This window comes from Convolutriloba macropyga, chromosome 10 (assembly GCF_964194025.1).
Source record: "Convolutriloba macropyga chromosome 10, txConMacr16.3, whole genome shotgun sequence".
Classification (NCBI taxonomy): Eukaryota; Metazoa; Xenacoelomorpha; order Acoela; family Convolutidae; genus Convolutriloba; species Convolutriloba macropyga.
In genome coordinates, this window is record NC_134477.1 from 29,265,485 (window position 1) to 29,278,615 (window position 13,131).

General features: G+C 37.9%; 1 protein-coding gene across 1 annotated transcript in view; it reads right to left on the reverse strand.

The window, feature by feature from the left end:
• The window catches only part of LOC142348419 (uncharacterized), a 57,890-nt gene that overhangs the window by 40,340 nt on the left and 4,419 nt on the right, over positions 1 to 13,131 (reverse strand). Inside the window, exon 2 of the mRNA XM_075399777.1 lies at positions 8,174 to 8,279. Coding sequence (XP_075255892.1) covers positions 8,174 to 8,279 — 106 coding nt within the window. The remainder of the gene's footprint in view (positions 1 to 8,173; positions 8,280 to 13,131) is intronic.

Genomic DNA, 13,131 nt, shown 5'->3' on the forward strand with positions numbered 1-13,131 from the left:
TAAACAGTAAAATTAAACAGTTTTTTCTTAATTGATATTAGGGATATGCAATTAGGTTATTGAGTTTTTTAATTCAGGCAAACATAAAACGATCGCTATTCATAAACGTTAGTGCACATGCAATTGCCCTTCTAAGAAAATTATCATAGTTTGTCTTTCAAGAATCGCTAGCTTACTTTTTGTTAAGTAAATGAACTTAAGAAATTGTATCAAAAGCTTGTCAGATAAATTCACCTGAAAAGAATCTGAGCTTTTGACAAAGTTTTACGTTCGAAGCTGATCCACTATCTGGGATGTTATAAAGTACTCATGCACGCACACTAGGTCAAAACTGGAGTGTCCTTATTAACATCAATATACTTCCTAAAAAAACCTGGTTGAGTTGAAACGGAACATATCGCACAAAAACGTCATGAACACCATAAATTCCACTTTGTTTTGGAACTTAGTTTTGACTTCTAATTGAAATCGAGTAATGATCAAAAATGGCAGCGATTTTCAAACGCGCAACCATATAAAAACTTTTTTTATAAATTGTTGAAGTCAGAAGTCACACAAATGGGCTTTTTGTGGAAACACATAAACAACACACAGCTTTTTCAAAAAAATGACAAAGGTGCAGAAAGAAAGCAAAGATTTCAGAAAAATGAAATAAGAAAGTTTGATAAATGACTGTCTGAATTTGAAAAAATTATTAACGTAACTTAAAATGATCAAAATGCTCTCCTCTGTCAACCAAATAACAAAATGAGTGTTAATAAGATTGAAAAAAATAACCGAAAAAAACTCAAAGCAAATCCATCAGAACAAAGTCGAACAACATCAACAACAAAGCAGCATTTTAATTTAAACTGTGTCTTTTCCGTTTTTGCCCTCCTCAGCACGTTATGCTTCCCCAAGTTACAGAGCACGTGTCACTATATAGCAAACTATTACTTAAAAAAAATGCATGCACGTACACCTACCTGCTCTTATCCTTCCACAAAAGATCATGATCTACCAAATATTGTCAACCAATGATCACAAGATTGAAAATCTTATTATTCATGCTTGATGTAATAATGTTGATTCTGGAAATAGCGGTTTTGAAACAACTAATAAATTAATGGAATCCCTCTCAGAGTTTCTTAAGAAACGGTCACCTCTCAAAGTTAATATTTGCGAAGTTCACCAGTTAAAAAAATTGTTTGTTGTTGCAGCAAATACAACGAAACTATAAACAAAAACAACAAAGTTTTAGAGAATGTTGCAACGGAGTTGAGTAGTGTTTTCGAATTTGATATTGTTTTTTAAACAATATACTGTAAGCAAACAGCAGTAATGGAGTATATATATATATATATATATATATATATATATATATATATATATATATATATATATATCAGTTAGCCATAGATTTCCAGTTTTTGTGAGAAATATCCTGCGTTCTACGTATATTATGCTTATGGTTTGTTGCAATATAGAACAATGTGATCTTTCGTGGTTTTTTTAAAAAATTTTCAGCATGATGATGGGAAACAAAAATCATATTGAAGTTCAAGAATGAACATTTGAAAAACTTTTTTTTCAGCAAACCTAAAATGTGTAATTTTTGAAACAGTTGATGTCTACTTTTTAGGTTTGCTTCCTTAAGTTGAATTATTTTTTACCCGTTTGTACGTCTCATCGTATTAGGTGACGTAAAATTGAACCCAAGTCTCAGATCGATTGATGGATTAAGTGTTCCAGTTACCTGTAAAAGATAAGACCGCACAACTCATCATTGTTTTTTCTCTTAAAAAGTCAAAGCATAAAAAGTTTGGAAAAGTTTCCAAGTTTTTTGCAAACAACGCCTTTTAATACTATTAAAACAAGGTAACTGAACATGGCTGAACGGAGAATTTAATACTAATTTTTAACGGCCTCTCATACATTTCTGGAAAATGTCGATCAGATAAAACAGGATTAAGTGTCCCCATATCGGTGGCCTGAAAAAACAGACAACGTTATTTTGCTGAGGGATTACAAAATTGAACTGTCTGAAAAAAAACAGAAAAAAAGATAAACTAGACAGTCAGTTGTGCATCAAATTCAGGATTAGCAATTGTTAAAATTGGGTATCACATGTGCTGCTAAAGCATCTACGCTAATAGATCATTGTTTCATTTCGAAAGAAAGATAATCGATCACAATGTCACAACAACCCTTTTATAAATCTGACCATTTTCCTGTAAATTTTGAATCAAAAATTTGAATCAAAATTTTGACTCATTGACATCTGACAGTGAGAACATGAAAACTGCAAAAAATTTCAGATTTTTTTCACATTACAAATTCAAATGGTGAAAAAATAAAAAAAATGGCGAAAAATTAAAAAATCTGAGAATAGCAAAGATATGTTTATTTCACTCCTTGATACCTTCGAGGAAACTGTTGATGGACACGCAACGCTCCACACTGTTAAGATAAGTTAACGAAAAACTCTTCTTGTTCTACAATGCAGAACATCCTGGCAGTGAGACATAAAAAACAGTTGTTTACAACAATTCTTGCGTCAAATGGTTAACAAAAGCTACAAACAAGTTGGAAAAAAGTGGAAAATCATTATCCAGAAGATCAGTCCATGTGAAAAAACTGTCAAAGTTCATGCAATCAGATTAGATAGTGGCTTAGTTTTAAGGGATCCGACGAATATCACTAATGGACTAAATAAATCAACCGCTAATTGATGGCTTTTCAAAGATTCAGACACTGCTGGTAAACACCCTGATAAACTTGATTACATAAACCTGAGTCCACATTCGTAGCTGTGATTAAAAAAAGAACTGTTGTCAGTCACTGGCCCGCTGGATGATATCAAAGCAGCAGGACTTGGCGAATTAACAGTTCCTCTCATTAATTCATGTGGAATGGCTGCAGTTGTACATCTACAATTCGCTTTAATTGAGCACATTAAGGAGTAATAATCCCGAGTAAATGAAACTAGCCAGAGTAGCACCAACTTTCAAAAACAGGAATAAAATGCAAAGTGCGAACTATCGTAAAAATTCTGTATCGCTTGATATTGCAAAAACTTTCGAGCGCGTCCTTCTCACTCAAATGACGGATTTCATCGATAAGCGCAAATGTAGCAATGAAAAGCTATTTGTATTTCACAAGATCACGTCAGCAGCGGATGCAGTTTTACAGCAAGTTGAACCAGTTTCAGCATCTAATTTAAACAAAATCAAGAGACTGTTGCTGTTCTTCCTGATCTTGCAAAAGTTTGTAATTCCATTTCGCATAGCATACTTTTCTAAAAAATTGAGTTGTATGGTTTTCCCAGGGAGCAAAAGATTAGCTGTCTTCATTTGTTGCTAACGGCAGACAGAAAGTCAAACCTATTGGATTGTTATCTAAAAAATCTATCGGAAATTTTAGTACCTCCTGTTTTTCTTATTTAAATACGAAAGATTTTAAATATGAAAACGAAATTTTGACAACAATAAACTGAAAAATAAACTAAATATGGAAACGAAATTTTGACAACAATAAACTGAAAAATTTTTGCTATTGAAATGTGCAAGACCTTTAATTTTATTGAGCAGCTGAAAAAAACGTTAAAAAGATGGCTCATGCTATCCGATCAACTTACCTAATAAGAAATCAAATTCCCATAAACACACGCATTTTTTCATTTTTTTCAAAAAGTCAAACCATAGTCAAACCATTCAAAAAATCAAACCATTCAAAAAGTCAGACATAGTCAAACCGGAAGTTTTTGAGAACTTTCACGAGTATCTGAGTCTTCATCAAAACGCTCAAACAAACCAATTCCAAATTAGTAGTAAAACCAACTTTAGAAAGAATTATTCAGTGCGTTAATGCGTACAAAAATGAAACTAGTTACCACAATGGCTTTGGTTAGCTAGAAGTGGAAAATTAATTAGGAAAACGTCAAAGTTCATTCAATCAGATTAGATAGTGGCTTAGTTTTAAGGGATCCGACGAATATCACTAATGGACTAAATAAATCAACCGCTAATTGATGGTTTTTCAAAGATTCAGACACTGCTGGTAAACACCCTGATAAACTTGATTACATAAACCTGAGTCCACATTCGTAGCTGTGATTAGAAAAGAACTGTTGTCAGTCACTGGCCCGCTGGATGATATCAAAGCAGCAGGACTTGGCGAATTAACAGTTCCTCTCATTAATTCATGTGGAATGGCTGCAGTTTTACATCTACAATTCGCTTTTATTGAGCACATTAAGGAGTAATAATCCCGAGTAAATGAAACTAGCCAGAGTAGCACCAACTTTCAAAAACAGGAATAAAATGCATAGTACGAACTATCGTAAAAATTCTGTATCGCTTGATATTGCAAAAACTTTCGAGCGCGTCCTTCTCACTCAAATGACGGATTTCATCGATAAGCGCAAATGTGGCAATGAAAAGCTATTTGTATTTCACAAGATCACGTCAGCAGCGGATGCAGTTTTACAGCAAGTTGAACCAGTTTCAGCATCTAATTTAAACAAAATCAAGAGACTGTTGCTGTTCTTCCTGATCTTGCCAAAGTTTGTAATTCCATTTCGCATAGCATACTTTTCTAAAAAAATTGAGTTGTATGGTTTTCCCAGGAAGCAAAAGATTTGCTGTCTTCATTTGTTGCTAACGGCAGACAGAAAGTCAAACCTATTGGATTCCTATAAAACCTATTGGGCCTCTTTTCAAAACAAATTGGAGTTGTCAATACACTGATAATGTGACAACACTTCTAAAAAGAACCAAAATTTTGATCAAATATCCAAAAATCACAAAACTTTTATAAAAACTTTTATGACAAACATTTTGACTTTTCTTGCCTGTCATGGGACCACTGACTACCCATCTTAATTTTGTTAAGACGGCAAAAGGCTCACTTCGTGTTCCAATCTTATAGTCCAATGGACGTTGAATTTCGTAGGCATCTTGTCCAAGTATGATGCCTACTTCCATCAGGTTGAATGTTCTGTTAGTGAGAACATTCAGGTGTCTGAACTTTTTCTTCAGTTCCTTGTAATCATATGTTGTGTTTCCCAATGAGATTGATGGGTGTGCAAACGCTTCGATCGAATGCACCTTTGAATGTAGTCCCTCTATTGTGATAGGAACATTCTCTGTCCTCAAATCTTGCGTCCCATGTATGCCAGCTATGTTCAAGGTAACGTCCGTGCCTTTGGCTTGTAGTTGATTCTTGACACTTTGATCGATAAATGAAACTGTTGACCCACTATCGAGGAAAGCATAGGTAGTCAGCCTGTTACCACCACTCTGAACCGATACAGGAACTAATTGAAGAAAACTAGTAACTTGGTTACTCTGGTTTATTGTTGCAGCGCTTACATTAACTGCGTGACTACCCTCGTCCATTTGGTTTTCTGAGTGTAGCAGTCTGTTGTGCTTTTTGGTACATCCATTTATACCGCACGGGTGGACTTTACAATCTTTGATTGCATGCCCTTTCCCCAGACATCCATAACATAAACGTTCTTCTCTCACTACTGCATAGCGATCGGTGACATTCATATTCTTAAATATTGGACAGTTCCATATTTTATGAGTGCCATCCGCTAGTGGGCAGTTGTTGTTTTGCATTTGCTTCGTTTCGTTCGCATTCGAACTTGCACTAATATTTGACGATTTTGAGAATCGTTTTTCCTTGTTAGCGTTTGGTCGATCATCCTCCTTTCGTTCGCTCTTGGTTGATGTCATTCCTTCATGGACAAAAGCCATTCGAGCTAACCATTTTTCAAGGAGAGTGAGATCGGGTCTATCTTCTTGACACTCGTCAACGAAGAAGAACCACTTTTCTTTCAAGTTTGGGGGCAGTTTTTCAGTTGCCACTTGCAGTGTTGAACTTGATTGCAGATCGCCTTCATAGTTGTATTGCTTCAGTACATTAACTAGGTTGCTGATTGTTATTGAGTAATTAATTATAGCCGTTGAGTCGTGCATCCGAATTGATTGTTGTTTGCGCAACATGTTAAGCTGAGCGTCGACAATTAAGTAAGGTCGCCCAAACTTCCGTCCCAGGAGTTCCCACGTCTGAGCGTAGAACTCTCCCGAATAGCCCATTCCTGATATAGCTGACTTTGCTTTACCTGTCAACAAGGTTTTCAAGTGGCTCATTTTCTCTGAGTCGGGTATATCGCGATGGTGAACCGTTGCTTTGAACATATTCGACCACTCCGGCCACTCTAGGGGGTTTCCGTCGAATGAACTCAACTTCAACTTAGGTAACTGACTACTACTGCTTGGTTTATTACGCTTAAATTTGTCTTGTTCCCGGGCTGTGCTGGCGCGCTCTCCACTTGGTGACCGTGATTTAAGTACACCTTCGCGATTGAAACTTACCCTGGGATAATTGTTGTCGATCCTGGTTTTCGCACGCTCGAAACTATGATCGTGCAAGTTGGAGAATTTATCCGAGTTATCGAGCCAACCGGAAACATCTTTATCCTTCGGGGTTTTCCAGTTGAATGGTGATCTACTTCGAATACTAGGGGTTGCACTGTCATCAGATTCTGGTGCTCTTGCGTCAAGACCTTCTTTCTCGTATTCCAGTTTCAGTGCTCCTTCTTCTTCAAAAAGTTGCATCTCCATTTCATGCTCCTTCCTTTTCAATTCGAATTCAATTTTCTTCAACCTCAATTTTGATGCAAAGTCTTTCTCTAGAGCCGCAAGCTTTTCTGCCTTCTTAGCTCGTTTATCAGAGGAGGCCTTTGAATTGTTGTCTTTGTTTGGGTTTCCATTTTCAGCAGTTTGTTGAGAAACTCCTACAACAAATTGTGAAGACTTAGCGGCAGTTGGTTCTGCATCGCTTGTCAATTGTGCGGTTTGATTCTGTTGATCCGTCATGTTTGTTTCTCCGTGAATGTATGGCAACCAGTCTGCGTTTAATTTTTGTAAGAAATTTAGTCGTTCGGCTTCGTAACATTCAAACAATTCAGAATCACGAAGAAAATTTGCTCGCTTTCGGTTAAGAATGCAAAGAGAGTCGTCAAGTTTCAGCACCTGTTTATAGACGGTCTTGAGTTTGCTTGATCTATCGTTGTTTTTGATCAGCTCCTGGCCCTCCTGAATTTTTGCTTCGATTTGTTTTTTGGAGTTGCTATTCTGTCTCTGCAAAATGTCTTGACTCTGTGACGGAGTCACTGCGTTTGTACTTTGGGACTGCAGCTTGAATCTCTACAGTACCTTTTGTTTATTTGCTTTAATTAAGCCTTGCTATTTAACTTCAAATGCACTTTGCCTAATTGGCTTGGCTTCGTTTAATTGCCTGTTGAGTTTTGTTCTCGTTCGTCGGTGACTTCGTCACTTCGACTGTTGGGTTGGACAGCAGTTTATTCTACTGTCCGGGTCGGCGGACCAAATGTAATGGCTGCTTTCCTTGTGTTTCACAAAGAAAGTTTTACACCGCCCAGTTCGTTCTGAGTGGTTACAAAATCTGTCCGGATACTTCGTTTATGCAGTTCGCTTTTGTAACTGTATATCCGCTCTGCTGTACTTACCGTTGCATTAACTATTTTAGTTCGTAACTATTCGCTGATCTTAGTTTTTTCAACTATCAATTTGAACTGGATTGCTACAGATCACACAATACGGGATCTCTTTATGTATACCAGTTCAATCCGATAGAAAAAACAAATCGAAGACAAAAATTTATGTCTAAGACCTGTTTGTGCAAAAATATTTAAATTTAAACCTAAGTTGGCTTTTGCTGTTTGTACTCACAAGTTGAGAATACCAGAAGTTGGGGTTGTAACAGTTGAATTTCAGCTCCAATAATTCGTTGATGCAAGACACAGTAACAGAATTTAGTGCTCAAGAATAATATTTTGGATACAAGACACAGTAACAATTTACTGCTCAGGAATATTTCTAGTTCAAGACACAGTAACACGTTATTTACTGCTCAAGACAATTTGTTGTTGCAATAATTTTGCTGCGTTATACTTTAAGCCGTTTTCTGCGGATGCTACGTTGCGTTCTGTGTGTTGCTTTTGTTATTTCCCCCTTTTTCTCTTTTTTCTCACGTGACAAACTGTAACTAGAACTAGAACTATAACTATAACTATTAGATGACTAAGACAACAGAAAGTGTTTTGTTTCTATTTTCCCCAACTACGCAAGCTTGTTATTCCTTAAGCTCAGCTCCAACAAACCTGAAGTCATGGCAACGTTTGCCAAGTTTGTTTTCCGTATCTGGTAGGATGAACTCAAGAGATTCGTAACACTCACAAAACCCACAAAAAGATGCCAACAGTATAACTGAAATAGAAAGCAGCAGCGGTTTTTTTCGCCTAGCAAAGTTTAGTTTCTCCAATCCGCTGTATTTTCCCGAGAAAACTTCCAGAGACATTATTAACAAACTTTGACAATTTAAAAATGAAAATAAAACTGCAGCGACTTGAAGTAAATACCCCTATTCCCAGTAATTTCTCATTAATTTATAATTTTACAACTTTATAATGGTAAATATAATTGCAATGAAGGATTCCTACCTCTTATTCGTCTATACAAGCCATTGTAGGAAGGAGACAGCTCCTCTTGAAAAACCTATTGATTGGGCCCCCTCAGTTTGTCAGAAAACAAGCTTCAAAATTATTTTTATCGATTATGCAAATTTGTGAAGTCTCAGATAATTTGTCAGGTCACAGATCTGAAGTTTCGGTAATAATTGAAGAGCACAACAACCGATTTGTAATTTTGGAATGGTTTGCTCTAAATTTACTTGTCTGTTTCTCAGTTTGCTTGTAGTACAGATAACCACAGAGAGGCTTAAAACGCACTAACCTATCGTAAGTTGAAACTGTTACTTTTCTTATTAGTTTTTAATATCAATTCAATAATTCAATTATTGTTCCGACCCCACTTGTGGGGGGAGGAACTATATACTCAAATGGGTTTTTTTTGTTCCGTGAATTTTGGCCGACCGATATATTCATCATAGAGAAATGTGCGTGGTATCATTAGAAAGCTCGACCAGCGTAGAATTCGAAATTAAAAAGATTTTTTTGAATTTCGTTTTTTTCGAGGAGTTATCGAGGTTTAAAGTTTCATGTAAACACTGGATATTTGGTTCACTTTTGTTCACTTTTACCGTAATTTTCGTTCGAATTAACGTTTTTTCTACGAAAAATTTAATTCAAAACTAGATTTCACGACAAAAAGTAAATCAATTTTAGGCTTTTAGTAGATGAAAGGTGTTGCGTCGCAACACTTATTTTTGTTGATTAGACTTGCTTTAAACGCTTTAAAGACTTAAATGCTTTATGCTTAAGAAGAACTCAAGCTCAAAAGGAAACAAGTGTTGTTGATAAAATCAGATGAAATTATGATTTCTTAGTTCAAATCACGTGGTAATTTATTGTTGCGTTTGTTGAAGAAGTCATCTTGAATTGAAGTTTAGAAGCTCTCGCAATATGAAGGTCAAAAAGTTGTTAACCACAACATAACCCGGCCTCCTTGAACGAGTTCAATTGAAAAGTAATATTGAAGTCACTTGAGACCTTTTGACACAAGACATTTCACAGAAAATTTTTGTTTTCTGAAAATTGATTGTTGTTTGCCTTGTTGTAATCTTCGTCGTCGTAGTCGTCATCGTTGTCGTCTTTGTCGTTGTCATCATCATTATCCTCGTGTTCATTATCAACATCATCATCATTGTGGTCGTCATTGTCGTTGATGTCATGAAGGTGAATGATTTACAATTAGCTTGACAGACTTCAAAATATTGCAAATATTGAATGCTGATGATATTGACTTGAATATTGATTGCTCATTGTCTAAGGAACGCTTATCTTTCGGTCTTGTTGTATTGAATTGGGTTGTGCTGCTGACTGGTCAATCCTCATCCATTGAGTCATCCGCTGTCTTCCATTTGGGTAACTGAGATTCTGGTCTCTCCTTCTCCAATGGAACCAGTCTGCTTACTGGTTGTATGTAGAGTCCTGTTTGCGTTCTAACTTGGACTACTCGTACTATCTTGTCATTTCCGTCGAATATTTTTGTAATCCTTGCCAGTGGCCATAGCATTGGAGGCGTGTTTTCTTCCTTGATGATAACAATGTCATTGACGGCGTGCTGTTGTTTGTTATCCTGCCATTTTGGTCGATGTTGAAGTGTTGTCAAGTAGTCCACGGACCACTTTTTCCAAAATTGTCTGACAATGTTGTTGATGCTTTTGAACCTTCTGTTTAGTGTCCGGTTGTCTTCTTGAGATGGCTCCGGCAAAGCTGTCAGTGGGCGTCCAATAAGAAAATGAGCGGGTGTTAGTGCTGAGGGGTCATTGGCATCGCTAGAGGGGGCTGTAAGTGGGCGAGAATTGAGGATGGCCTCAATTTGAGTGATCAGGGTTGTGAAATTCTCAAAAGACATCTTTGTTGTCCCCACAGTCCTGTAAAAATGTCTCTTCATGGATTTTATTGCGGCTTCCCAGAGACCTCCAAAATGAGGCGTCCGTGGAGGAATTGTCAACCAGTTTATCTGATGTCCTGTAGTGAAGGCATCTACCAGTTCCTGGAATTCTCTGTCCATTAATAATTTACGAAACTCAATTTCTCCCCGAGTTCCAATGAAAGTCCTTGAGTTGTCACTATAAATATTTTCGGGCAGTCCACGTCGTGCTGTAAAACGTTTTATGGCGTGCAGACAGTCCTCCTTGGTCAACGTTGTCACTGTTTCCATATGGACGGCCTTTGTGCTGAAACATACAAAAAGGGCAACATACGTTTTCTGCAATTTTCCGCTGCAGTCTTTTATGCTGAAAGGTCCACAGTAGTCCAAACCAGTGTGGGTGAAAGCAAATGATGAAACAACACGTTCTGTTGGCAGATCTCCCATTTGAGGCTGAAGAATCCTGGCGTCGTGGCGAATGCAGGGCTTGCAGTTGTAAATAATTTTTTTAACAGCTGATAGTCCTCCGGGTATCCAAATCGTTTGTCGAAGATAAAACAATGTTAACTGTGGGCCTCCATGTAAGTTCCTTGCATGAGCTTCCCGAATCAGGAGCACTGTGATTGGAGAATCTTTGGGAATAAGGATAGGAAACTTCTTGTCTATGTTGTATGGCGAATTTGCTAGTCGTCCGCCCACGCGAACAACTTTATTGTCTGGGTCGTAGAAGGGAGAAAGTTTGAAAAGTCGTCCTCTTTTTGGCAAAAGCTTTATTCTTCGTTTTGTGGTACTGTTGATCAATTCTTCTTCACTTGTACCTACTTGTTGCTGCAAATCGTTGAATCTTGTTGGTTTATCTGAAATACCTAATTGAGCTTTACAAAGCTTACCTACCTGAACCTTACCAATCTTGCCTACCTCAACCCTACCAGCCTTACCTACCTCAACCTTAGAAACCTTACTTACCTCACCTTGACCAACCTTACCTACCTTAATCTTACCAACCTCAACCTTTCCTACCTCAACCTCACCAACTTTACCTACCTCAACCTTACCAAGGGGTTTATGACAATACACATTCTCCGGAATGTTGTTACCTTTCCCTTCTGTCATTGATGATGATGATTGACTAACAATGGCATCAAACTCTTGCAAGTCAAGTTTTTGAATCAGGCTGTATATGGCAATCCGTCCAAGGTAAAGATCTGAAGAGCTGAGTTGAAGTGACTGAAATTCAGATGCTATTGCAGCTTCCGACTTTTTCTGTTGACATCTTTTTGATGATAGGTTCCTCTTCTGTGAGTAGCATTTGGTATCGGATTTTGTTGGATCTGTTCTAATGGCAATGGTTTTCTGGCTTTGTTGTTTGGCCTTCTGAATGAATTTCTTGACATAACAAAAAATTCGAACCAGTTTTCCAAATGAGGATGTTCGATGAATTAGCTGAACTATTGAGTTGTTCTCCTGAGTAACAACCATTGTTGTTTGCTTTAGTGTTTCTCCTTGCACTTCGTTGTTCACTGCATGCTGATGTTCTTCAATTGATTCTGACTTCGGCCAATAATCTTCACTTTTTCTAGCCAGCTGGGTCCATTCCACCAAAGGCTGTGTTTGGATAGGTTTGCGGCTGAGATTCCTCGTGATGCGCAATCGGCAGGATTCTCCTCCGTCGGCACAAAATTCCAATTGCTGGATGGAATGAGGTTCTGAATTTATGCAACACGGTTGGCAACGAATGTCTTCCACTTTCTTGGAAAGTCTTGCAGCCAAGCCAGTGTTACCGTTGAATCTGTCCAAGCGTACACTTTTGGTGTCGGGAAACGTTGATCGTTCAAAGATGATGATATCGCTTCCACCAAATTTGCTCCAAGAAGTGCTGCACAAAGTTCCAACCGGGGAAAGCACAAACTCCTTATTGGTGCAACTCCGGTCTTTGCTGTCAACATCCTTGTGTGAACTGTTCAGTCGAAAGATTGTCGTATATACACAACTGCGGCGTAGGCTGTAGTTGATGCATCACAGAAGACATGAAGTTCAATGTCCGATGATGCTGGCGAGATTGAAACTACCTTTCTGGGCAGTGTAATAGTTTCCAATTCCTTCAGTTGAACTCTGAGTTGGCTGTACTGTTGCTGAAGGCATTTCGACAAAGCTTCGTCCCATCCAAGTCGGTCCATCCAAAGCAGTTGAACAAAAGATTTGAACTGAATTGTTGTAGGTGAAAGCCATCCCAACGGATCAAAGAGCCGTGTAACTTCTGACAGTATTTCGCGTTTTGTAGATGTTGTCTTTTCGTCTAGTTTTGCTATGAAACTGAAGTGGTCTGGATTTGGGTTCCACTTGACGCCTAAAGTTTTTATACTGTAGTCGTCGCTTTTAATCGTCCTCTCGTCGGTAGTTTCTCGAAACTTTGCAGGTAGCCTTTCAACAAGTTCTGGGTTACTTGAAGTCCACTTGCGAATCTCAAACCCTGCCTTTGAAAGAACTGCTATGATTGAGTCCTGCAGTTTCATTGCGCTTTCCAGATCGGGTGCTCCTGTCAACAAGTCGTCGACGTACATGTCTGTCGTGATTCCTAGCTGTACATTTTTGTCCGTAACATCTTCCGCTATAACTTGTAATGGGCGAATAGAATGGAACGCTGATGATGCTATTCCGTACGTGACACGTGTCATCCTAAATGTCTTTATATCTGTTGAGTTCGGTTCCTTCCAAAGTAGTCGAT